Source organism: Narcine bancroftii, chromosome 2, assembly GCF_036971445.1.
Source record: "Narcine bancroftii isolate sNarBan1 chromosome 2, sNarBan1.hap1, whole genome shotgun sequence".
NCBI lineage: Eukaryota > Metazoa > Chordata > Chondrichthyes > Torpediniformes > Narcinidae > Narcine > Narcine bancroftii.
Window position 1 is genome coordinate 179,245,669 of NC_091470.1, and position 24,274 is coordinate 179,269,942.

Consider the following 24,274-nt stretch of genomic DNA (forward strand, 5'->3'; position numbering starts at 1 on the left):
CCTTCATCCTCGCCTCAGGGCAGCGACGCTGAGCTGCCTTTCCAATGGACGATTAAATGACACTTTGTCGCTGATTCTTAGAGCAATGCTACTGCTAATATTCGATTCTGTTTGCTGCAGTTCAAAAACTGAAGGCAAAGATAAAAGGTAATTACTTTTTTTCGGTTCCTCGCTTGAATAAAAGTTAAAGGTTTGCATATCATTATTTTATTGTGAATATCTGAATGGAAATCCTATTGCAATGGGATTTCCATCGTATTACCATCTTCACAAAGAAAGCTTTGGCCGACTGGCCTGTTAAAGAACTGGCCCCTCATCTCTCTCTACTCCAAGAGGGCAAATAGACTGTTGCAATTGGACGAAGATCATCACATTGGCTTTATTTAGGCGCAGATACTCTGTGTTCCCCGTTTTCGGGGCCTGGTGTTCATACCCAGTCCGGGGTATATATTTTGAAAGGCCGGAGTCCTTTTACGGTGCAAAAGGTCCATTTACATGATAAACAAATTTTGTACCTGATGCCTTGCATCTAAACGAGCATCAAACAGGGCTTATGTTATGCCAAAGGGTTAAAGGTCATTCACAATGACTACAAGATGCTCACTTGTGGCCACCTAGCTTCTCGTTCAATTGCTGCTTTCTGCGTCCCGATAAAATTGTTGAAATTCTTCTTGGGAGGTAGCAAATAAACGTGTGTTTCAAACGTCCAGCGTGATGCTCAACTTCCTTCACGTACTAAAGCGCTAAAATAGAACGACTCCCACGCGTGAAGCGTGTGGAATTGCAGTTGATTCACTTTCTTTTCAATGGTTAATTCTCCTCTTTCTCCAGGAGGAGAAAATAAACTGTCCGTGTTCGATGCATGAAGGGTTTTAAACATCGTAAGATTCTTCTAACTCCTCTGTTGAAGGATAGATTACATTCACAAGTATGTCGATGTTGAAAGATGAAATAGTCCTGGACACGACGTAGCATTATGGGCCCTAATTATTTGTTTTCAGAGGTAGAAAGTCTGAATCACCAACTCCAACAATGCGGTAAGAAAGTAAACGCAGGCGTTCTCTGCTCGTCACGGTCGCGAACTTGCCTTCGTCAGGAGGCGGGGAGTCAGGATCACCCGTGAGGCCGTGAGCCAAAGGACCAGTCGCTCCCTTGCCAGTCGGACCGTGCATGACCTGTCTTGCACTATCGTACGAGGTCGGGCCGATCTGTCAACCCTCCGGGCTGTTACGTGGCGAGACAGTTCCAATCAGTTGCCTCCTTGCATGGCTCGGAGCTGGGTGTTATATTTTGAACTATTTTGTAACCGCGTAAGAATACACCCTTCCCACTGTAGTAACGGTAGTGCACCACTGTGGGGGTGTATATATATCGATATATGTGTGTGTGTGTGTGTTTGAGCGTGTAAACAGTTCCCTGGGATGTTCGAAAGCATCAGTAAGTAAAGTCTCTTCTGTAATTTGAACCTTGCATCTCTACGTTACTTAAGAAGCCTCCCAAGTAACACACAGACATAACAGTGGTGGGGGGAGGTCACGGTCGCGTACTTACCTGGGTCGGGAGGAGGAGAGTGAGAGTGTCAGGATCAACCGTGTGGCAAAGGGAAAGTCGGAGGGGTTTATCGGGGTGGTGTTTTGGGAGTGGAAGATCTCGTGTATAAAGAAAGTCGACTTCACGGTGTACTGGAAGAAGAGTGGGTGCGTTCTTTATTTGCTCGTCAGCTGAGCCGTTACAAGCTCACAGAACGAATACCCGCTCAGGAATTGTGCATTAATTTTATTTACAGCGCTGTTAAACGTCATTTAAACCCGGGCCACCCAATTTCACCCAGATTAACCCCCGGTACGTTTCGAACGGAGGGAGGAAAGCGGAGCTCCCCCACCGCTGCACCCCTCCCCCCCCCCCGGGGAAATACGGCGTTGCACCAACCGCCCCACTAACTGCGGCGCCCCAAACGAACACATGCAACCTGCTCCTGGCCTGTTGGTTGGTGTAAAATTACCGCTGTCCTTTCTCACCGATGAATGGCACAAATATCATTAAACCGGGGAACAAATTTCAAGGATGCCGCGCCAAAAACAGCACGGAGCCTTTGCACGCACTCATGGAGATCCAAACTGTGGCTGTGTCATGGATGTGGGTCAATTTCAGCTACGTGAAATTCACACATAATATTTTCATACTTGGTAAAGTGTCAATTTCTTGCTTAACAGAACAAAAGCTGAAGCAGAAGGAAAGGGGTAAGTTCTTCAAATTTACCATTTAATTTTTATTATCGTATTTCACAGCATATAGGAAATCTCCCCCCACCCCCATTTTTAGCGTGAGTTTTCAGGAAAACATTTGTTCTCGTGTATTTACCGCATTCAATTTGTTCGAGGGTCCCGTCGATTGTTCCCTCCCTCTCTCCCGCCGCTCGCTCTCTCCCGGCGCTTGAGAGCGCGGGCGGTGGGAGGGAGGGAGGGAGCGAGCAACGGGACCACCCAGAGCAAGTTGAATGAGGCGCTGACGGGGGAGGCGGGTGGCAGTGAGGGAGCGGATCTGGCCTGATCATCAAGGACCAGCCCTCTCCCTCAAAGCACTGAGAGCGTGCGGCGGGAGAGAGAGAGAGAGAGTGGGGGGAGAGAGCAAGTGACGGGAGGAAGAGAACTAGCGACGGGAGGGAGGAAGAGAGTGAGCAAGAGCTGGCGGGTGGGAAGGAAGGAGAGAGTGGGCCTTCCTACTGGGGGGAGTGAGCGGCGACGGCGACTTCGTGAAGCACGGGGAAGTAGTTTGAGTGCTTTCCTCCTGTCGCCATCTTACAAAATGGCAGCACTAAAATGTCACCTTCGTTATGGGACCCGGAATGGTTTCTGAGGCCATTGGGGGGGGGGGGGGTGAGAAGGGGCTTCTGTATGCCATCAAATACGGTATAGCATAATTTCCACGTATGACTAACTATCTCGGACCCAACGTCCAAATAGCATTTGCAAATGTTGTATCCATCCATATTTGTAGAACTTGAAGTTCACTCCAAAAACGATGGTGAGTAATCGCCCAACTATGGATTTTTTAAAAGATTAGTTACATGGAAAATAAATATATAAATTTCCATTCACTTCCGACCTGGGCAGTTTGACATGTTCACACCTGAAGTCCAAACCCATTCTTGCCTCGTCTCAAAAACATCGAAACCCTACCACACGTACAGGCCCTTCGGCCCACAAAGTTGTGCCGAACGTGTCCGTATAAATTACTGATCTTACCCATATCCTTCTATTCTGTTAAGCTGCAAAAAGTCTCTTAAAGGTACCTACCGTACCTGCCTCCACCACCGTAGACAGCAGCCCGTTCCACGCACCCACCACTCTCTGCGTAAAAGAACCTACCACCACCCCCCCCCCCACCCACCGACATCTCCTCCGTCCCTTCTCCCCAGCCCCTCAAAGCCGTGTCCTCTTCCATTTCTGCCGAGGGGGGAAGCCTCTAACTATCCACACGATCAACTCCCCTCATCACTGTAAACACGTCGCTCAGGTCACCCCTCATCCTCCGTCGCTCCAAGGAGAAAAGGCCGAGTCCGCTCGAGCTGTTTCCATAAGGCCTGTTCCCTGATCCAGGCCACATCTTGGTAAACCTCCTCTAACAGCTTCCACCTCATCCCGGAAACGAGGTGACCAGAACTGAGCACGGTTCTTCGAGTGGGGTCTGACTCACGTAACGTTACCTCTCGGCTCCTAGATTTAATTCCACGATGAATGCTTAATCTTCATTTTATTTATTCCTTACATTATTCAAACAACGGATATTCAGTGATAACTTTGATCATTTGTTTACGGTTTATGTCGCTGTCGTTTTTCTGGGATGGGGGAGTCGAAACGTAGAGGGGAGAACATTTTGGGATAAAGCGAAGGGTGACTGTTTCACGAAAGGAGGTGTTTGACGCGTGGAGTGAAACACGGAAGTCTGCAGATGCTCTGATTGTAGCCAAAACACAGAAATGCCGGAGGAATCCGGCCGGTCTCGCGTCGCCCACAGGAAGTAAAGATCGATTAGTAGCGTTTCTGGCCTGATGTGGTGTGTGAAGGAAAATGAGTCGTTTGGATCAACGGACAAAAGGCGTCGTTTGGATAGGGAGAGGATGGCAGGAAAGAGGAAAGGTGAGTATTGATGGGGGAAGGAGACAGAGGGAGAAGGGAAGAGAGAGAGCACAAGTGGAAAAGAGACATAGAGTTAGGGGGCGGTTCTATCGGAAACCGGAGAAGTCGAGGTTAATGCCGTCCGGTTGAAGGGTACCCCAGACGGAAGGTGAGGTGTTATTCCTCCACTTTGAGGGTGGTCTTGGTCTGGCCATGCGTGAGACAACGGACAGACATGTCGGCAACGGAATGGGTTGGAGGCTTGAAATGGGCGGCCAGCGTGAGGTCCACGCTACTGCGACGGACAGAGCCGAGGTGGATGTGTGGAACGAGCTGCCAGCTGAAGTGGTGGAGGCGGGCGGATTTCCAAAGTTAGGGAGGTAAATGGATCGGCAGGACTGATAGGGATATGGGCCAAACAGTACCAAGGGCATAACAGCCTGGTAACATGGTCGGCATGGAGGGGTTGGGCCATGCCTACACACACTTGCAGAACACCACTGTCCACAGGCCTAAAATAATTAAACCCAAGGTGTCAATTGTGAATTCGGAAAGAACACTATTCTTAAACCTTTAAATTGAAAGTCTTCATGTGCCTGTCATTCTCAAGTATGCACAATATACAGATTAGGTATAAAACATTTTTATGATTTATTTATTGATAATAATCTTGCTACATTCGAATAACTCTCTAACAAATTTAATTTACTAAATTCACTTTTTTTTAGGTACTTGCAGATTAGGAACTTTTTCCATTCTCAACTATCAAACCTGTTATGAATTTAATATAAACAATTTATATCTCAGAAAGGGCTAATATATTTTGTATATGACGCTTTGTTGAAATCAAGGCTACCTTTGTTGGATAAAATTATAAAGACATGGGAGCAGGATCTCCATATTTCAATTCTTGAAGATTCTCTGAACTATTTTTAAATTGCTGAGCATATCATCTCTGTGTGCCCGTCACTCTCTACTGCAATTTAAATTTGTACATGGAGCTTATATGTAAATTAGCTCGTATTTATCCTAATATTAGCTCTTATTGTGACAGATGCAGGAATGAGGAGGGTTCACTAATTCATATGTTCTGGCCTTGTTCGACCCTTGTCAAATACTGGGAAGAGGTCTTCCATACTTTCTCAATAATTATTAATGTAAACCTAACCCCAGATGCGTTAATAGCCTTGGTTGGTGTGGTCGATCAGAAAGTGGTGAAATTGCCTGCATCTCAACGTCTCGGCCTCTCTTACTGCAATTTTGATCCAATGGAAGGACACCGGCCCGCCCACTCATCATCAACGGAAACATGGCATCTAACTTTGGAGAAAATTAGCCTTTTAAATTAAAATTTTTCAAATCTTTGGGGCTCCTTTTTTGATAATCTTTAATGGTCATGATAATTAATCTGTAGTTCTCGTGGATTTAGATGTTATTTTTACGAGTCGATTCCTCTCTCTTTATATTAGCCATGCAACTTTGGAATGGTTTGTGGTTTCGTCTATAAAATTATTGTTATTAATCTTTTCTACTTTATCTTTGAATTAATAGCGTTACATAATGTAAAAAAACAGTCTGTTCTATTGAGTTTGTTTACCTTGTTGAGGTTGTATCATTGTCATCAGTCTCGTTTTCTTTATATATTCTTATATAAAAACCTAATAAAAATATTGAAAGAGAAAAAAGTTAAATAAAAATAGTTATTAAATTGTGTTTTTTAACTAATTTTATAGAGGCAAAGATACTCGATGCCAAGACAGGTAACTTCTATGATGTCAGGAATATCTTCCAAGAAAATCTCCCGTTTATAAGACATAGGAGCAGAAATAGGCTATTCACCCCATCGAGTGTGCCCCACCATTTAATCATGAGATGATCCGTTTACCCACTCACCACCTCCCATCCCCACCCCCACAACATCCCGGCCTTCTTCCTGTAACCTTTGATGCCCTGGCTAATCCCATCGATCTCGGTCTTAAATACCCCCAGTGAGTTAGTCATTTAAATCTTACATCTCAGTCATTATGTCTTTCTCTTACACAGATAAACAGAGGTAACTCCTGCTACCTGCTCGTGTTTGATTTGTCAGCTACACAAGATAGGGAATTATCATCGATTTAAATATAATTTGTGTCCTGATTCCCTTCATGCTGGAGATAGAACCATAGGAGACACTTTGGCCCATCTAGTCTGTGCCAAACCACATTTTCATGCCTAGTCCCACTGATCTGCACCCAGTCCGTAACCCTCCGTGCCCCTCCCATCCATGGACCTGTCCAAAATTTCCATAAAATATTAAAATCGAGCCCACATTCACCACTTCAGCTCATTCCACACTCTCACCGCTCTCTGTGTGAAGAGATTCTCCTAAATCATTCCCCTTTCGCCCTTAACTCATGTCCCCTGGTTTGTATCTCACCTACCCTCAGTGGAAAAAGCTGACCCACATTTACTCTCTCCACCCCCTCATAATTTTAAATATCTCTATCAAATCTCCCTTCGTTCTTCTATGCTCCAGGGAATAAAGTCCGAACCTGTTTAACCTTTCCCTGTAATTCAGTCCCTTAAGTCCAGGCAACATCTTCTCTGCCCTCTTTCCATTTTATTGATATCTTTCCTGTAGTTCAATGACCAAAACTGCACACAATGCTCCAAATGTGGCCTCACCAATGTCTTATATAACTTCACCATAACATCCCAACTCCTGTACTCAATACAGGTACACAATCCTTTATCCGGAACCCTTGGGGGACAGTGTGTTCCGAATTTCGGATTTCAGAAAGCCAGATTTAAGCCCATCTGAATTGTGCTGCTATATCCACCCCCACCCCTTTCCAATCACGCAGCCAATCTTCCCCCCCCCCCCATCGCCCGCCCACCTCGCACAGCCAGTCTCCCCCCTTGACTGTCTGACTCACACTGCCAAGCTCTCGCCCCCGCCAACGACTGGCACTGCCACCTCTCTCCCCACTTGCTGGATTTTGAAGCTTTCCAGATTTTAGATGTCAGGATAAAGGATTGTGTACCTGTACTTTGATTTATGAAGGTCAATATACCAAAACCTCTCTTTACAACCCTGTCAAACTTTGGCACCACTTTCAGGGAATGATGTATCTGTATTTCCAGATCCCTCTGTTCTACCACACTCCTTAGTGCCCGACCATTCACCGTGTGCGTCCTACCTTGGTTTGTCCTTCCAAAATGCAACCCCTCACAAGTGTCTGCATTAAATTCCATCTGCCATTTTTCAGCCCATTTTTCCAGCTGGTTCAGATCCCTCTGCAAGTTTTGAAAACATTCTTCGCTGTCCACAAACTTGCTCCATCAGGATTTTCCAGATGATAACCTCTTTCCTTCAGGTCATCACAGATTTCCTTTTCTGTTTCCCTTATTTCAAGTGAAATATTAGACAGCCAGTCCTCTCCTCTTGTATGGACCACACGGGCTTTGACCAGGCTGAACTAAGAACTCACAACCTGTCTTCAAAATGGAGTTTTTCCACAAGCTTGCCAGTTTATCCTGTTCCAGTCCCAGCTGCAGCTGCTGAACCGTAGAACTGAATTCTCTCTCTCTCTCTCTCTCTCTCTCTCTCTCACACACACACACACACACACACACACACACACACACACACACACACACTCACACACACAGCGAAAAGTCTGCTTGACTCTCTCTGCTTGCAAAACCACACGACCCTCCTAGAACAGTTAACTGCACTCTGATCTGACCCGATCTTCTGAGTCCGTTCATCTGCTGCTTTCCAAAGCAATAATCCATTACTCCACAGCAGGTCCAATTAACCCCAACTCATGAAGTCCTTATAGGCATTATTCAAAGATTTTTCAAAGGCACTTGGAGCCTGTACTGTCTGGCTTGAGCAGAGCTCTGGTATTTTAAATGAGATCTGTGTTGAAGTGTTTGTATGTGGCCAACACCATAAAACCTGCCACAATTGATCTCCTTTAAAACATATCTATATACTATTTAAAATATAACAATCTGTCACAGTACAATATAATTTTTTGCTCCAATTATACCACACTCCGTATAAATCACAAGGATTTTATTCAAATTGTTCTGACAAATGTTTCAGATGTAACAAAGAAACAGGAACCTTATTACACGCAGCCTGGTCTTGTAAAAAGTGGGGAAGTTTTGGGAGGATTTGAATATATTATTGGGGAAAATTACAAAGATACAGATCGCAAAATATTTTTGACTGGTGATTTAATTGGCACTGATACTAAATTGAAGTTAAACAGCTATCGTCAAAAGTTTTTGAGCGGTGTCTCAGAAATGGGTGGAATCAGGTAATTTTATACGGTTGGACAAATTCAAAACTGTACAACATCGAGAAAGATCACATAATTTTTATATGGTTTGGAAACCAAATATAGATTTCATTAGTAGGAGTCCGTCCACATCGTCCATAACACCCACTCGACCCAATTAACATATACAGGATAGAATAATATGCTGGGAATATATGAATAGCGAATTATAAAAATTTCAGGTGGTGTTTTCTTTTGGGGGGCATAAAAAGAAAACATTTATATATTATTTTGTATCGTTTTTATTACATTGTATGATGAAAAATTATATGTATGAACTGATGCAAATGGATAATAGAACAAAGGTGGACAGGTTGATATTGCAGCTCATCGTGAATTTCTCTCCCACAGAGCTGGAGAAACTAACGATCATTCAGAAAGATGTTGGTAATAATAGATTTTTAATTCACTCCTTCCGCAATCCTCATGAAAACAAATCACCTGCTGGCATCAAACGGTTCTAATTCGCTAAAGAATCCTTAATTTCCAGTGGACAAATACCGAGTGGAAGCTGTGGGGGTGGACAGAGGAGATTTACCAGGACGTGGCCCGGATTGGAAAACCCGCCTCATGAGGGCCGGGAACCTTTCTCTCTGAAGCGAAGACAGGATGAGAGGAGACTTGATAAAGGTCTACAAGATTCTGAGAGGACACGGGTTTAGGATACCAACCAGAGGACGTGGGCTAAGGGGTGAAAGGGGAAAAGGATTAGGGGGGGGGAGCTTCTTCACACAGCTGATGTGGTGAACGCGGGCTCAGTTTTATCATTTAGGAAGAATTTGGACAGGTACTTAAGAAAAAAGTGGTTGAAAGGGGCCTATTTTTGTGCTGTAGTGTTTCATGGTTCTACAATAGGGCGGACGCCTAGCGTCTGTTTCCCTGGGTGGGAGCAGCAGACACCATGGGACGTCTGTACAAAGTAAAGGAAGGGAAGTTTAGGGGAGGCGTCAGGGGGTGATAGGGGCTTGGAAGGCCTTGCCGGGGGCGGAGGCGGGGTCTGGAACATTAGGGGATATTTAAGAGACTATTAGACGGGGGCTTGGATGGAAGTGAAATAGAGGATGACGGGTTAGGGAGGGTTAGTGGGAATGTATGGTTAGGCACAACATCGAGGGCCGAAGGGCCTGTACTGGGCTGTAGTGTTCCGTGCTCTCTGATTCAGACTTTCTTTGTCACCAGCTGAACTCCTCAGATTGAAGAACGAGGGTAAAGTATATTTAAATATGCTCTTCTGCTGCGTAGTCAAGGCCACAAATTCTGAAGGCGTGAACGATCAGCAGGTGATGAACCATCCAGGTGATGGTTCGGGCCGAGGCCTTCGTCGCGGACGCCAACGATTGGTCTAACGCCCAGGACGCCGCTTCCTTTGCATGGACCTTGCGGGGCCTGCCGAGTTTCTGCATCGTCCTGGTTCTCCACGTGATAGGAGACACCCAGCTTCACCCTCTATTTCCCGGAGGGTGAACGCGCGACGTTTGCTCACCACCGACCCCGTTGTCAATGGCGGGCATCTGCAGGCGCTGAGATGGTCGTAAAAACGCACAGACACGCTGGAGGAGTCAGCCCGTCTCACAGTGTCCACAGAGCTGTTGTTTCCGAGCTCAGACCAAGACGGCCTCAGGCCCGAAATGGCGAGTGTATCTTTACCTCCTGTGGACGCGGCGAGACCGGCCGCGTTCCTCCGGAGTCTCTGTGTCTTAAGGGCATCTGAGAGATGCCATACGTTATGCACCTTTCTGCTGCAGGCCGACGAGTGATGAGACCTGGTTTCTGAAATCAATCTCAATGCCATAATCACAACTGACTTTATCAGCTCCCTGATTAGCTTGTCTGCTGTTCCGTTCTTAAAAATATATTTTCCTCAGCAGAAATTCCCCGACTTCCCATAGCAGCGTGATGGTTTTGTGAAGCCCCTCTTAGTGTCCTGCAAGTTCCTCCGTTGTGTAAAAAGCACTAAGCATTCAATAGAGTTTTGGCCAAAGCTCTGATGGGGGCTCAAGTGCAACTTGCGGCTGAGATCACACCTTGAGCTTAGCCTTGTAATCAATATCCCAGAAATGCATTCCATTTCCATAAGATAGAGGAGTCATTCGGCCCATCGAGTTTTCCCCGCCACTCCACCGTGAAGGTGATCCAATCCCCCACTCCCTGGCCTTCTCCCCGTGACAATTTGATGCCCTGACGACTCAGATACCTGTCCACCTCTGCCACTAATCCACCCAACGTCCCGACCTATGCGCCCACCTGTGGCGGCAAATTGCAGAGGTTCGCCTCTCTCTGGCAAAAGAAATCCCTCCGCGTCCCTGTTTTAAAATGGCGCCCTTCAATCCTGAAGTTGTGCCCTCTTGTCCTAGACTCCCCTACCATGGGTAACAACTTTACAGCATCTACTCTGCCCAGGCCTTTCAACATTCAAAATGCTTCTATGAGATTCCCCCTCATTCTTCTGAGCTTTAAGGCATTCAGCCCAAGCCCCGTCAAACGTTCCTCATCGGCCAATCCCTTCATTCCCGGAATCATCCATGTGAACCTCCTCTGAACCCTCTCCAACTTAAGCCCATCCTTTCTTGAACGAAGAGCCAAGAACTGCTCCAAATTCTCCATGTGAGGTCTCCCCAGGACCTTATAAAAACCTCAACATCACATCCCTGCTCTATTCCTCTTGAAATGAATGCCAGCTTCGCATTTGCCGTCTTCACTACCGGACTCCCAACTCATTCAACTCTAGTTAATGCCACCCACGCAGATCGCAAAATAGAACCGACTTGCAGATTCTCGCCACATTGAACGTCTTTAAACTTTCCAGAAATTAAGAGGCTCCGTGACAAATGTGGTGAGTGATTAAATATTAAAAGCAGCTTTGATCTTTGTCTAGAATGAGTTGTTTTTAGACAGGTGTTGACATTTAGATTTCAAACATTCACGCAGTGACCATTAGGACGTCTGAAACAGGAGCAGGAGGAGGCCGGCCAGTCAAGCCTTGCTCCCCCACTCAATGGGATCACGGCTGATCTGACGATGGGCTCATATCCACCCACCTGCCTTATCCCCACATTCCTTAATTCCCCTACGATGTAAAAATCGTCCCAAACTTGTCTTAAATATATTTACTGAGGTCGCCTCCACTGTTTCAACGGGCAGCGAATTCCAGAGATTCCACACTCCCCCCCCCCCCCCCCGAAAAGCAGTTCCTCCTCATCTCCTTCCTAAATCTACTCCCCTGGATCTTGAGGCAATGGGAATAACTTACTCACCTCTATCTTATTTAAATCTTTCATAATTTTGTACATTTATACGTCCAGCACGGTGACAGGCCCTTGCGGTCCACGAACCCGTGCCGCCCAATTAACCTACAACCCTTTGGTACGTTTTGAAGGGTGGGAGGAAACCGGAGCCCCCAAGGAAAACACACATGGACCTGGGATGAAGGTGCAAACTCCTTACAGATTCGAACCCCAGTCCCAATAGTTAACACTGTGAAAGCTACTCCAACCGTTCAGCCCGTGTTGAAAAAGTTCCAGGAGATATTCAGGTAGGGTTTCTACGTATACTCGTGTAATAGTCAAACCCATGCAATTGTCGAGTCCCCCCCCCCCACCCCATCCCACTTTATGGCTCAAAACCCACGTTTTTTCTGTGTGTCATGTGTAAAAACTCGAACCCTCCCCTATTTTTGCCTCTCTGAGCTCCTGACGGCCCAATCTCGGATCCTCACCATGGATGCCCACCCACAAGAGCTCCTGACTCCGTGGCCATGACTCTCTCCTAGTCCCTAGACGCCCATCCATCCGAACTCCCAGTGCTCCGACCATGGATCCTCACCCTGGCTACCACCCACCCGAGCTCCCAACTCCCTAATGCAGATCCTCATCCTGGCTACCCACTTATCCGAGCTCCCGACGCCCTGATGCAGATCCTCGCCCTGGCTACCCAGCCATCCGAGCTTCCGACGCCCTAACACGATCCTCATCCTAGCTACCCAACCATCCGAGCTCCAGATACCCCAAAATGGACCCTCACCCTGACTACCACCCATCCGAGCTCCCGACGCCGTGACACGGATCCCTACCCTGGCTACACAACCATCCGAGCTCCCGACAACCCAAAATGGATCCTCACCCTGGCTACCCACCCATCTGAGCTCCCGACGCCCCGAATGCAGATTCACCACCCAAGACCCAGGCACCCAAGCTCCTAATGCCATGTACTGACCATGGTCACAAGTAGTATCCCGTCCAAATTTGACGCGAAAAATTGGTCCAAAAAACAGACTATTGCACAAGTACATATGACGTGCTCCTCACGTAAGTGCTCGACTGTTCATTAATTATTATAATCCAAGAAAGCTGGAATTATTGCCAAGTCACGAGGCCGTAAAGCCCTGAAAATCCTATTGAAATGCACGAAGGCAGATTGAACGTTTGGAGTTCATTTTCCTTTCGTCTGACTTGGGCTGCGTTTCCTTCCTGGGAATTGGGCTCCTATGGACTTGTTCAGAATTTCTTCATCGAGGACGAAGCAACAAAAAAAAACAATCATTGTTTTTATGTTCATCTCTCATTTTCACTTGAAGAGGTAACACGAAGAACGGAGGAAGGTAAAATACGACGTTTTACGTTACCGTTCACATTTTCCATTTAGCTATGCGGATGGATTGACACATTCCTGCATTTCCCGGTAACCCCGGTGCATCCGAATGATGCAACTACTAAGTAAACCCCTGTGGATTCAAACCTCAAAGGATAACAATTGTCAACAGAGAAACTAATCATTATGTCCAGCAAGAACTTTGCACAAGGCTTGAAGGGAAGCTTTTGGCATCTCAACCTTTATAAATCCAAGTATCAAGTCCCCCTTTATGGCCCAAAATTCACCTGTTTTCTATGTGTCATGTGTAAAAACTCGAACCCTCCCCTATTTTTGACCCCAGCTGCTTGCCTGTCTGAGCGCCTGATGGCCCAATCTCGGATCCTCACCATGGATGCCCACCCACAGGAGCTCCTGACGCCCTGGCAATGACTCTTTCCTAGTCCCTAGCCGCCCACCCATCTGAACTCCCAGTGCTCCGACCATTGATCCTCACCCTGGCTACCTGCCCACCCGAGCTCCTATGGTGAGGTTATGTAGTACTACATTGGTGAGGCCAAATTTGGAACATTGTTTGAAGATCTGGTCGCCGAACTACAGGAAGGACATCAGTACGATTGAGAGAGAGCTGAGAAGATGTTGCCCCGACTTCAGGAGCTGAGTTACGGGGAAAGGTTAACCAGGTTAGGACTTTATTCCCTGGAGTGGAGAAGAAAGAGGGGAGATTTGATTGAGGTTTACAAGATTACGAGAGGTGTAGACAGAGTCGAATGTTTCCACTTAGATTGGAAGAGATCAATACATGAGGTCATAATTTTAAGCTGAAGGGGGAAGAGGTTTAGGGGGAACATTAGGGGGAAGTTCTTCACTCGGAGAGTGGTGGGAGTGTGGAACGAGCTGCCATCTGGTGTGGGGAATGCGGGCTCGATCTCAAGAATAAATTGGGTAGCTACGTGGATGAGAGAGGCCAGGAGGTTTATGGAAGATTATTGTTGGCACAGACTAGAGGGGCCGAATGGCCTGTTTTCTGCGCTTCAGCGTTCTATGGAAATCAGAACTAGCGAGAAGGAAAATCGTGATTTAAAATATGAACGCTTGTGAATTGACCCAACCATCGAAATCTTCACTGTACACACCATGTTCACCTTAAGTGTGCGATGTGCCATGTTAAATTGAATTGAGTCTCAATAATAATAATAACAAGAGTCTCATTAATAAGATACAGATGAGTGGAGTCGGGGGAAGTATATTGGCAGGGATTGAGGCAGACAGAAGGTGGAGAATTTCTGATTGACAGACAGGGGTATGTGGGGGGGGGGGCTGCAGGGGTCCGTGCTGGGCCCACAGCTGTTCACCGTTTACACTGATGATCTGGAAGAGGAACAGGGGGTCATGTAGCAAAGTTTAGGATGATACTAAATTGAGTGGAAAAGCAAATTGTACAGAGGATGTGGAGAGGCGGCAGAAGGATATTGTTAAATTAGGTGAATGGGCAAAGGTCTGGCAGATGCGAGGTCATCCACTTGGGTATGAAAAATAGAAGAGCATATTATTATTTAAATGGTGAAAGACTGCCGCATGCTGTCGTGCAGAAGGACTTGGGAGGGCTTGTGCATGAATCACAAAAAGGTTGGGTTGCAGGTACATCAGGTTATTAAAAAGGAAAATGGAATGTTGGCCTTCATCTTTAGAGGAATTGGATTCAAGAGCAGGGAGGCCCTACTGCAACTCTACAAGGCCCTGGTGAGGCCGAACCTGGAAAACTGGGTACAGTTCTGGTCTCCTTACTTGGGGACGGAGAGATTGGCCTTGGAGGTGGTCCAGAGTTTGATCCGGGAGATGAGGAGGTTGGCCCACGAGGAGAGACTAAATCGTCTGGGATAATACTCACTCGAATTCAGAAGAATGGGAGGAGAACTTATAGAAACATATAAAATCATGAAAGGGAGAGATAAGGTAGAGGCAGGAAAATTGAGACCAGAACTAGCGGGGACAGCCTCAAGATACAGGGGAGGAGATTTAAAACGGAGATGAGAAAAAAAGCTGTTTATCCCAGAGAGTCGTGAATCTGTGGAATTCTCTGCCCAGGGAAGCGGTTACATCCAATTGACCTATAATTCTGTTATGTTTTGAAGGGTGTGAGCAAACGGGAGCGCCCGGGGGAAACCCACGCAGACACGGGGAAAACATGCAAACTCGTTACAGACAACGCGGGATTCGAATCCCCACCGCCCCACATGCTTCATTTATTTTTGACCCAATTTCTGAAGATAATTCGTGTATTTTTATCAACCTTGTGACTTCCAGTTCAACATCAGTAACGTGAAACTAGTTCCAAAACTTGGGAGCGTTTCCTCTCCTGCTACCAAGTGATTTCACTGAGCTTCTGGTATCCAGCTTAACATTTTTCCGGATTAAACACGGCATGAAAGGACCGGCTGCATTTTATGGCGAGAACCTGCCTTCATTCATGTCCAATTTTGGCAAGGCGGTAACATCCAACCTTTGTTTCCAAATTCTAGATGTGAGAGTTACGGGGGAGGAATTTGGTGAGCAAAGAATTTCTCACTTTCCCCGTTAGTGATGCAGTGGACGATCACAGGAGAATTGATCAAATCTACTTACGTTGCCTAAATTGGGAGAAGTTAATGTCACGCACAAACACCACGCTGTGGACGCTGGAGGAAGGAGAGAAGAGAGGGATGTAGGGAGGGAGGGAGGGAGGGATGGAATGGGGATTGAGGGAAGGAGTGATTGAGGGAGGGAGGGAGGGAGCTAATGGGGAGAGAGGGAGTGGGGGAGGGAGTACATGAGGAAAGGAGGGAGGGATTTGAGGGAGGGAGGAAGAAAGAGGGAGGGAGGAACTGAGGGAGCAAGTATATGAGGGATGGAGGTAGAGAGGTAGTGAGGTAGGGTGTGGGGGAGGGAGGGAGGTACATGAAGGAAGGAGAGAAGGAGGGATCTAGTGAGTGGAGGAGGGAGAGAGTGCGTGGGGTAGGGAGGGAGGTACATGAGGGAAGGAGGGAGTGAGTGGGGGAGGGGAGGGAGAGATTGGAGGAGGGAGTGTGGGAGTAAGTGGAGGAGGGAGGGAGGTACATGAGGGAAGGAGGGAGAGAGGGAGTGAGTGGGGGAGGGGAGGGAGAGAGGGAGAGAGTGGAAGTGCGGGAGGAAGTGAGTGGGGGAGAGAGAGAGAGAGAGAAGGAGGGATGTATGATTCCCTGGAGCAATTGGAAAGAGGTCTCGGATCGTTTGCCTTTGTTGACACCCATCCTGAGGCCCTTTATCTGTTCTGTTTAACTCTGCGTTCGCTGTTCATGGAAATATCCCTTAGGATAACAACATTTTCCTCAAATACAACCTTTAAGTGTATAAAAGACATATGTAATCAGAAAACTGCAGTGTGTGATGGTACCACGTGCATGCAGTACTTGTGTTTCTGTGTGAAGATTTAACGTCCGTGTGTACCATGCCCACCATGGGTTACAGGGCTGTTAACACACTTCATTGGGCTTCACTTTAGCAATTTAACGAAATGTGAATTGTGTCGTTCTCCACCAGAACTCAGAAGACTTCACGACCAGCACAGTAAGCAATTCAACATTTTATGGGCCTTTCTGTAAAAAGCAAATTCGGAATTCACTCCCCCCAGTACCTCCCTCTCTCCCTCATAAATGAAGCATTCTCGTAAATAACAATGCGGGGACAGTGAGCTTGGGCTTTATCGCATCTTGTGTGCACTGAGACGTCCCTGTCCAAATGTTTCTTCAATGTTAAAAGTGAGCCCACTTTCACCACTTCGCTTGTTCCACACCCCACCGCTCTCTGTGCAAATAAGTTCCCCCCTAAACCTTTCCCCTTTCACCCTTAACCCTCGATCTCTGGTTTGAATCTCACCCATTTTCCGTGGGAAAAGCCGACCTACATTTACTCTGTCTGTCCCCCTCATCATTTTAAATACCTCGATCAAATCTCCCCTCATTCTTCTATGCTCCAGGGAATAAAGTTCATACCTGTTTCATCCTGTAGCTCAGTTCCTGAAGTCCGGGCAACATCCTAGTAAATCTTCTCTGCCCTCTTTCTATCTTATTGATATATTTCCTGTAGTTCGGTGACCAAAACTTTGCCTGAGTTTTCCTCTTATTTGACTTCCTATTTGAATTCAACAGTAAAAGCAAGTGTAGACATGTGTAATCACATCCGAATAAATATGACTTGTTCATAAATCCAATCATTTATAATTTTGCTTCCCAATATATCAATCGACCTGGGTCTTATTGCAAACAAGGAATGGAAAATTGTATGACACTTCCATCTGGTTCCATCTGCCCTTAATGGGTGCCTATGACATCTGACTTTTGCTGGTGTTTACTACTCCTGCCCTGGGAAAAGCCACTGACTGTCTACCTCATCTATGCCTCTCAGAATCTCGTCGACCTCTATTAAATTTCCTCTCACCCTTCTTTGGTCCAGAGAGAAAAGCCATAGCTCTGCTAACCTGGCCTCATAAGACTTATTTTCCAATTAAGGCAACGTCCTGCGTGAATCTCCTTTGCACCCTCTCCGTAATCTCCACATCCTTCCTGTAATGAGGTGACCAACATCCTGGGTGAATCTGTTCTGCACCCTCTCCGTAACCACCACATCCTTCCTCCAATTAGGTGACATAACATCCTGGTGAACCACCTCTGCTCCCTCCCCGAAACCTTCACATCCTTCCTGCAATGAGATGACCAACATCCTGGTGAATCTCCTCTGCGCCCACTCCGTAACCTTCACATCTTTCCTGTAATGAGGTGACCAACATCCTGATGAATCTCCTCTGCCCCTCTCCAGAACCTCCACATCCTTCTTGTAATGAGATGACAAACATCCTGGTGAATATCCTTTGGACCCTCTCCGTAACCTCCGCATCCTTCCTGTAATGAGGTGACCAACATCCTGGTGAATTTCCTCTGCCCCCCCTCGTAACTTCCACATACTTCCTGTGAGGTGACCAGAACCAAACACAATATTGGATCCTGATGGCACCATCGAAAGTTAAAAGTCTCTGAATTAATGGCAATTAGCGAAATGAGGGGTTAAATAAGTTCCTGATGGATCTGTTTGAGGCCATTTCAAAAATATATTATCAATCGAACGCCAAACACATTCTTCCCGACTTGTTTCATTCAACGAGAATTTTCAACTAAGATTTGCTGTCGTATTTTTAAATGTGGTGGATCATCGAGAGGTAGTATCCTGTTTAATTTATCAATCAATTACGACTCGCAGAGGAACCAGGAGCGACTTATGAAGGTGAGAAGTCATGTTTTCAGCTTCCTAATTTTTTTTTTCAAAACTAAACCGCTCAATATTTCCTCAGTGATTTGTTCAATATCTGGCATCTAAGAATAGCCGTTGAGGTGGACAAACATCCCCAAGCCTTGCGCGTTGTGTAAATATCCCTTCGAGCTGCTTTCATGGACAGCTTTGGGGCAGGAAATTCCGTAGAGCCGTCCAGGACAGACATCGGAATTTCGACCCATCCACGGGAAGAAGTGCAGGAGGGGCTTGAAGTCAAATGATTATGAAGCAGCTCTCTTCACCTTCTGACCTCTTCCAACTTTCTATTCACAGAAGAATCGGACATGACAGGTGAAGGTAAAACAAAGCTTTGGAGATAATAATCCTGCTATTCACCCTGGCGTACGCTGGTCGGAGGTTTCATTCTCCGTTGGCCCAGACTTCGGCAAACCCAATATTTTATGGCAAGAACTGTGCAGTCATGGGATGTGCAGGTGGAAGTTTATCGATTACTGTCACAGATATTTAGTTACCCCTCCGGGTCAACCGCCCCGAGGGAGGCGATTTTTTTAATTTTAATTTTAATTTTAATTTTAATTCAAAGATTGACAATCGGGATACTTGACGGTAAATCACGAGTTGTGAGATTTGGTCATGATTTGAATGGGGAAACATCACAAACTAACAACGCTAGTGACTTCGAGACATCAAAACCGAATTAATCGCTAAAGATTGTATTGATGTCATGTGAAATTTGTCATGGGTTATATTGGTCCCACAACGTACCGCATAAACGTGTGTAATCATCAATAATGTGTAATAATTGACCCCCCCACCCCATTTTTCCTCTACAAAAAAAAATCATGTGTTTGTATGATCCGTTTAAAAGTCGACCCCGCTCTCCTCCCCCACGGCCTCCCGTCCGCCAGAGCTCCCGACGCGCCGACTGCAGCCTTACCACCCAGTCCCAGCCATCCGAGCTCCCGCCACCCCGGCCGCGGATCCTCTTCCCAATCGCCCGCCCATCCGAACTCGTGATGTCCCAGCCACCAACCCATCCGAGCTCCTAACGCCCCAGCCACGGTCGTACAACCCTGTCCCGCCCATCTGAGCTCCCGTGGCCCCGACTGCGGACTTACCACCCGGTCCCGGCTATCTGAGCTCCCGTCTCCCCAGCCAACCACTATCCCAGCTGCCAGCATCTTCAATAACATAGGTCCTTCATGAGGTTAGAAGCTTGACCCGTGTAAAAGTCAATCCCCTCCCCTTTTCTGGCCTGAAAAATTGGTCCAATAAATTCAACGATTACACGAGTATAAACAGTATATCAACTAAACGAAGACCAAATCTCTGAAATCACAAGATATCGGAGCAGGAGTAGGCCAATCGGCCCATCAAGTCTTCCCCGCCATTCTAATCATGAGCTGATCCTAACACACTCAGCCCCACTCCCCATCCTTCTCTCCGTAACCCTTGATGCCCTGACTAATCAAATCCCTGTTCATTAAATACACCCAGCAACATTCCTTCCACATCTGCCCGTGGCTACAAGTTCAACACACTCACGACCCTCTGGCTGAAGAAATTTCTCCACACCTCTGTTTTAAATTGATGCCCTTTCACCCTGAAGTCGTGCTTGCACTCCCCACTGTGGGAAACATCCTGGCCACATCTACTCTGTCCCAGCCTTTCAGCAATCGAAATACCTCCATGATGTTCCCCCCCCCCCCAACCCTCTGTCCTCCAACAAGTGATTTTTCAAATGTCATTAGAGACGGGTATAGTGCCGGAGGATTGGTGTGTTGCACATGTGGTTCTTTTGTTTAAAAAGGGTTCGAGGAGCAAGCCTAGCAATTATCAGCTGTAAGTTTGACGTCTGTGGAATGTAACTTGATGGAAAGTGTTTTTAGAGATAGTATATACAAGTATATAGAGGGACAGGGTCTGATCAGGGACACTCAACACGGATTTGTGCGTGGAAGGTCGTTTTTGACAAATCTTGTTGAATTTTTTGAAGAGGTGACTAGGAATGTTTATGAGGGTAGAGGAGTGGATGTTGTCTATATGGGCTTCAGTAAGGCCTTCGATAAGGTTCCACATGAGAGGTTAGTTAAGAAGGCTAAGTCCCTGGGTATTAATTTGGAGTTAGTCAAGTTGATTCAACAGTGGCTGGAAGGAAGGTGCCAGAGAGTAGTAGTAGATAATTGTTTGTCAGGATGGAGGCCGGTGACAAGCAGTGTACCTCAGGGTTCAGTAATGGGACCGTTGCTGTTTGTCATATATATTAATGATCTGGAGGATGGGGCGGTAAATTGGATTAGTAAATATGCAGATGATACTAAAATAGGAGGAACTGCAGATGATGAAGAGGGTTTTCAAAGATGGCAGAGGGATTTAAACTGCTTAAGAGGAGTGGGCAGAAAGATGGCAGCTGGAGTTTAATGCTGATAAGTGTGAGGTGCTTCATTTTGGAAAGAATAATCAAAGCAAGACATATGAGGTAAATGGGAGGGCATTGAAGAATACAGTGGTGCAGAAAGATCTAGGAATAACGGTGCATTGTTCCTTGAAGGTAGGAGTGCATGTGGGTGAGGTGGTGAAGAAGGCCTTTAGTATGCTTGGCTATGTAAATCAGTGCACAGAATATAGGAGTTGGGAAGTAATTATGAAACTGTACAAGGCATCGGTGAGGCCGAATTTAGAGTACTGTGTGCAGTTCTGGTCACCATTTATAGGAAGGATATTAACAAGATAGAGAGAGTGCAGAGAAGATTTACAAAAATGTTGCCTGGGTTTCAGCATCTGGAATACAAGGAAAGATTGAGCAAATTAGGTCTCTATTCCTTGGAACATAGAAAGCTGAGAGGGGATTTGATAGAGGTGTTTAAGATAATGAGAGGGATAGATAGAGTTGATGTGGAAAGGCTTTTCCCATTGAGAAACCTGGTACGTGGTCGGAAAATTGTAGGACAATTTTCGTGTTTGGCAGTCCGAAATCCATAAAACACACCCAAAAGTATTCAGGAAGCAGAATCTTCCAGTGTTATCGGTCACTTTCTACAAAACTCTGCCCTTTTGGTGAGTTTTTGTCACACTTTAGGAGTTCAAAATTTTGGATTTCAGATTAGATGAATATTTGACAACCAAATGTACAATATTTAATTTAGTTGGTTTGATGTGCGAAGATTTATCATACCAATTTAACGTATTATTTTCCCAATAACTGATTCCATTCAAGAGGCAAGAATATCTCGAGAACAGTACGGTGAGCATGTTAGAACTTTCTTAATCAAGTTCATTGTGAAAATCGGATTTTCATAAAATTACCTGTCAGACACGGTTCTAATAACATTTGCAGCACACGGGCCTGTCAAAAGTTAAGGAAAGTTGAAACGTTTGGGGCTTATCTTGGACATCAGCAACACCCGTGTTTGGCAGCGGCCTCGAGGGGGGATTGCGGACTCCGAGGAAGCAGCGAGGTGGGAGATCCCCGTGGAGAAGGAGAAGCAGGGGAGACAACCCACGGCGGCTGCCCGCGGCTGGCGGGCGAGAAACCCCCACGGGCTGAACTGGGTGCCGTGCCTGGTATTCGGGAGGGCGCCGAGTTAGAGAAGGGTCCCCCGAAGGCCCTCGGATGCTGAGGGCCAACTGGTCGTGTCGAGGGGGGGAGTAGGGGTTATCGATCTGGAGCTTGGGGCGGCCGACGGATCGAGCAGGTGCCTGCGGGAGGCGTTGGGGGTGAATCCGCGGACGCTCGGTGACTCTGAATGGACTCGCTCTTTCTTTGACTGTACGGGACGCTGGGTGATTTCTGCTGATGACGAATCAACTAGAGGCTATTCTCATCAGACAACAGGTAAAATCGTATTGTTCCATAAAATAAAATGAATTGCCGCTTGTGTATTTTAGAAGAAGAACTGAAAGAGAAGGAAGCAGGTAACAATCTGCGTTTACGGGAATTACAACTAAAGTTTCGGACACAAATCGTTCTTTCTCTTACAGCAGGTATTTACCAGCATAGAAACGAACGGGGTGGATGTTTGTAGCCGTTTTGAAATGTCGTTGTTTATTGGATATGGTTCGAAATGGTACAAAGTTCATGTGAAGAAAGAGATTTCTCAATATCATTGGGCGCACGGTTGACATCGCGGTCAGCGCAGCACCGTTACAACGGTCAGCGCAGCACCGTTACAGCGGTCAGCGCAGCACCGTTACAGCGGTCAGCGCAGCACCGTTACAGCGGTCAATGCAGTACCTAGTGGGCCAGTTACCGCGTTGTATTTCCAAATTTAAAATGCTATCATGACGATCGGTGGGGTTGCGGCTCCCCGCCCGACATTCCTCGATAATGAAATTCTAGGAGGGCAGGTTCAGTGCAATCCTGCTCGCGATTTGAAATTAAATTTTGAAGCTTCCGACATTGATTTGTTGAAGAGGACCCAGTGGGAATGAAACAGTTGGATGCTCGTTTTACACCCGTTTGCACGGGGAAACTGGTGTTTCCGGTAAGTTTAACCGAAGCTGACAAAGTAACTGTGGTGAGAACGAGATCCGCGTCGGGAGATTCAAAAAATAGCGTCGAAACGTGCAAGACAGAAGAGAACATTGATTGTAGTTCAGAAAATAGCATTCGTTTAGTAGATATATAACCCCACCCACCCCAACACGCTCTCTAACATCCACCTGTGATTCTGGATCACGTCCTGAAACAACAGTGGAGCCAAATCCCATTGCAAAGTTTACAGGGGAAGTTACCGGCCCATACGACCAGATCAATGAGCCGTATCTCCTGGTACCTTCAGCAGATACTTTGCTTCCTTTGGTTAGTTTAGTATCAATAAAAAGTCCTTCCATATTCTATTACCATTGTCAATTACCGTATATACTCGTGTATATACGCAGGCCCTTTGCGCAGACCCGAGGACAGGTCCACGTCATCCCCCTCAAAAGATGTTCACAAACTCAAGCTAGCATGCTGGAACATCAGAACCATGCTAGACAAGGCCGACAGACACCGACCTGAACGTCAGTCTGCCCTCATCGCACATGAACTCCTCAAACTTGACATCGACATAGCCGCTCTCAGCGAAGTCCGCCTTGCAGATGTAGGCAGCCTCCAAGAATGGGGCGCGGGCTACACACTCTACTGGTCTGGCAATCCTATGGATGAACGACGCCAATCTGGTGTAGGCTTCATGGTCAAGAACTCCATTGCCTCCAAACTTGAAAACCTCCCGGCAGGCCACTCGGACCAGATCATGTCCATGCAACTCCCCCTTCAAAAAAAGTGTGGTATCACCCTCATCAGTGTCTATGCTCCAACCCTACAGGCAGAACAAGCAGAAAAGGACAAGTTCTACACTGATCTGCGCAACCTCATTCAACGCACCCCTACAGCCGACAAGGTTGTCATCCTTGGCGACTTCAATGCTCACGTCGGCAAAGACTCAGAAACCTGGCCAGGAATCCTGGTGTCGGCAAGTGCAATGACAATGGGCGCCTCCTGTTGGAACTCTGCGCAGAACAGCGGCTTGTCATTACAAACACCCTTTTTCAGCAGAGGGACAGCCTGAAGACTACCTGGATGCATCCCCGATCCAAACACTGGCACCTCCTGGACTACGTCCTGGTGGTTGAAAGAGACAAACAAGTTGTGCTCCACACCAGGGTCATGCCCAGCGCAGAATGCCACACTGACCACCGGCTGGTTCGCTGCAAGCTCAACCTTCACTTCAAGCCAAAGCCCAGGAACAGTAAAGCCCCCAGAAAGAGGTTCAATGTTGGAAACCTGCAGTCAGACGAAGTGAGAAGAAACTTACAGGTAAACCTCAAAGCAAAGCTCGAGGATGCAATCCGCCTCACGGACTTGTCCCCTGAAACTCTCTGGGATCAGCTGAAGACTACCATACTGCAATCCACTGAAGAGGTACTACGCTTCTCCTCCAGGAAAAA

General features: G+C 46.7%; 1 protein-coding gene across 10 annotated transcripts in view; it reads left to right on the top strand.

Moving 5' to 3' along the window:
* Positions 1-24,274, top strand: part of LOC138754672 (golgin subfamily A member 6-like protein 22) — an 86,826-nt gene that overhangs the window by 58,572 nt on the left and 3,980 nt on the right. For 8 of the 10 annotated variants that reach the window (XM_069919322.1, XM_069919317.1, XM_069919321.1 and 5 more), the window contains 15 exons: positions 121-147; positions 1,002-1,037; positions 2,214-2,240; positions 2,998-3,024; positions 5,852-5,878; positions 8,804-8,839; positions 9,632-9,658; positions 11,259-11,285; positions 13,026-13,049; positions 15,562-15,588; positions 16,598-16,624; positions 18,311-18,334; positions 18,656-18,679; positions 21,561-21,587; positions 22,232-22,258. In XM_069919322.1, the coding sequence (XP_069775423.1) occupies positions 121-147; positions 1,002-1,037; positions 2,214-2,240; positions 2,998-3,024; positions 5,852-5,878; positions 8,804-8,839; positions 9,632-9,658; positions 11,259-11,285; positions 13,026-13,049; positions 15,562-15,588; positions 16,598-16,624; positions 18,311-18,334; positions 18,656-18,679; positions 21,561-21,587; positions 22,232-22,258 (414 nt within the window). The remainder of the gene's footprint in view (positions 1-120; positions 148-1,001; positions 1,038-2,213; positions 2,241-2,997; positions 3,025-5,851; positions 5,879-8,803; positions 8,840-9,631; positions 9,659-11,258; positions 11,286-13,025; positions 13,050-15,561; positions 15,589-16,597; positions 16,625-18,310; positions 18,335-18,655; positions 18,680-21,560; positions 21,588-22,231; positions 22,259-24,274) is intronic. The other 2 variants (XM_069919319.1, XM_069919318.1) reach the window with 2 other exon arrangements.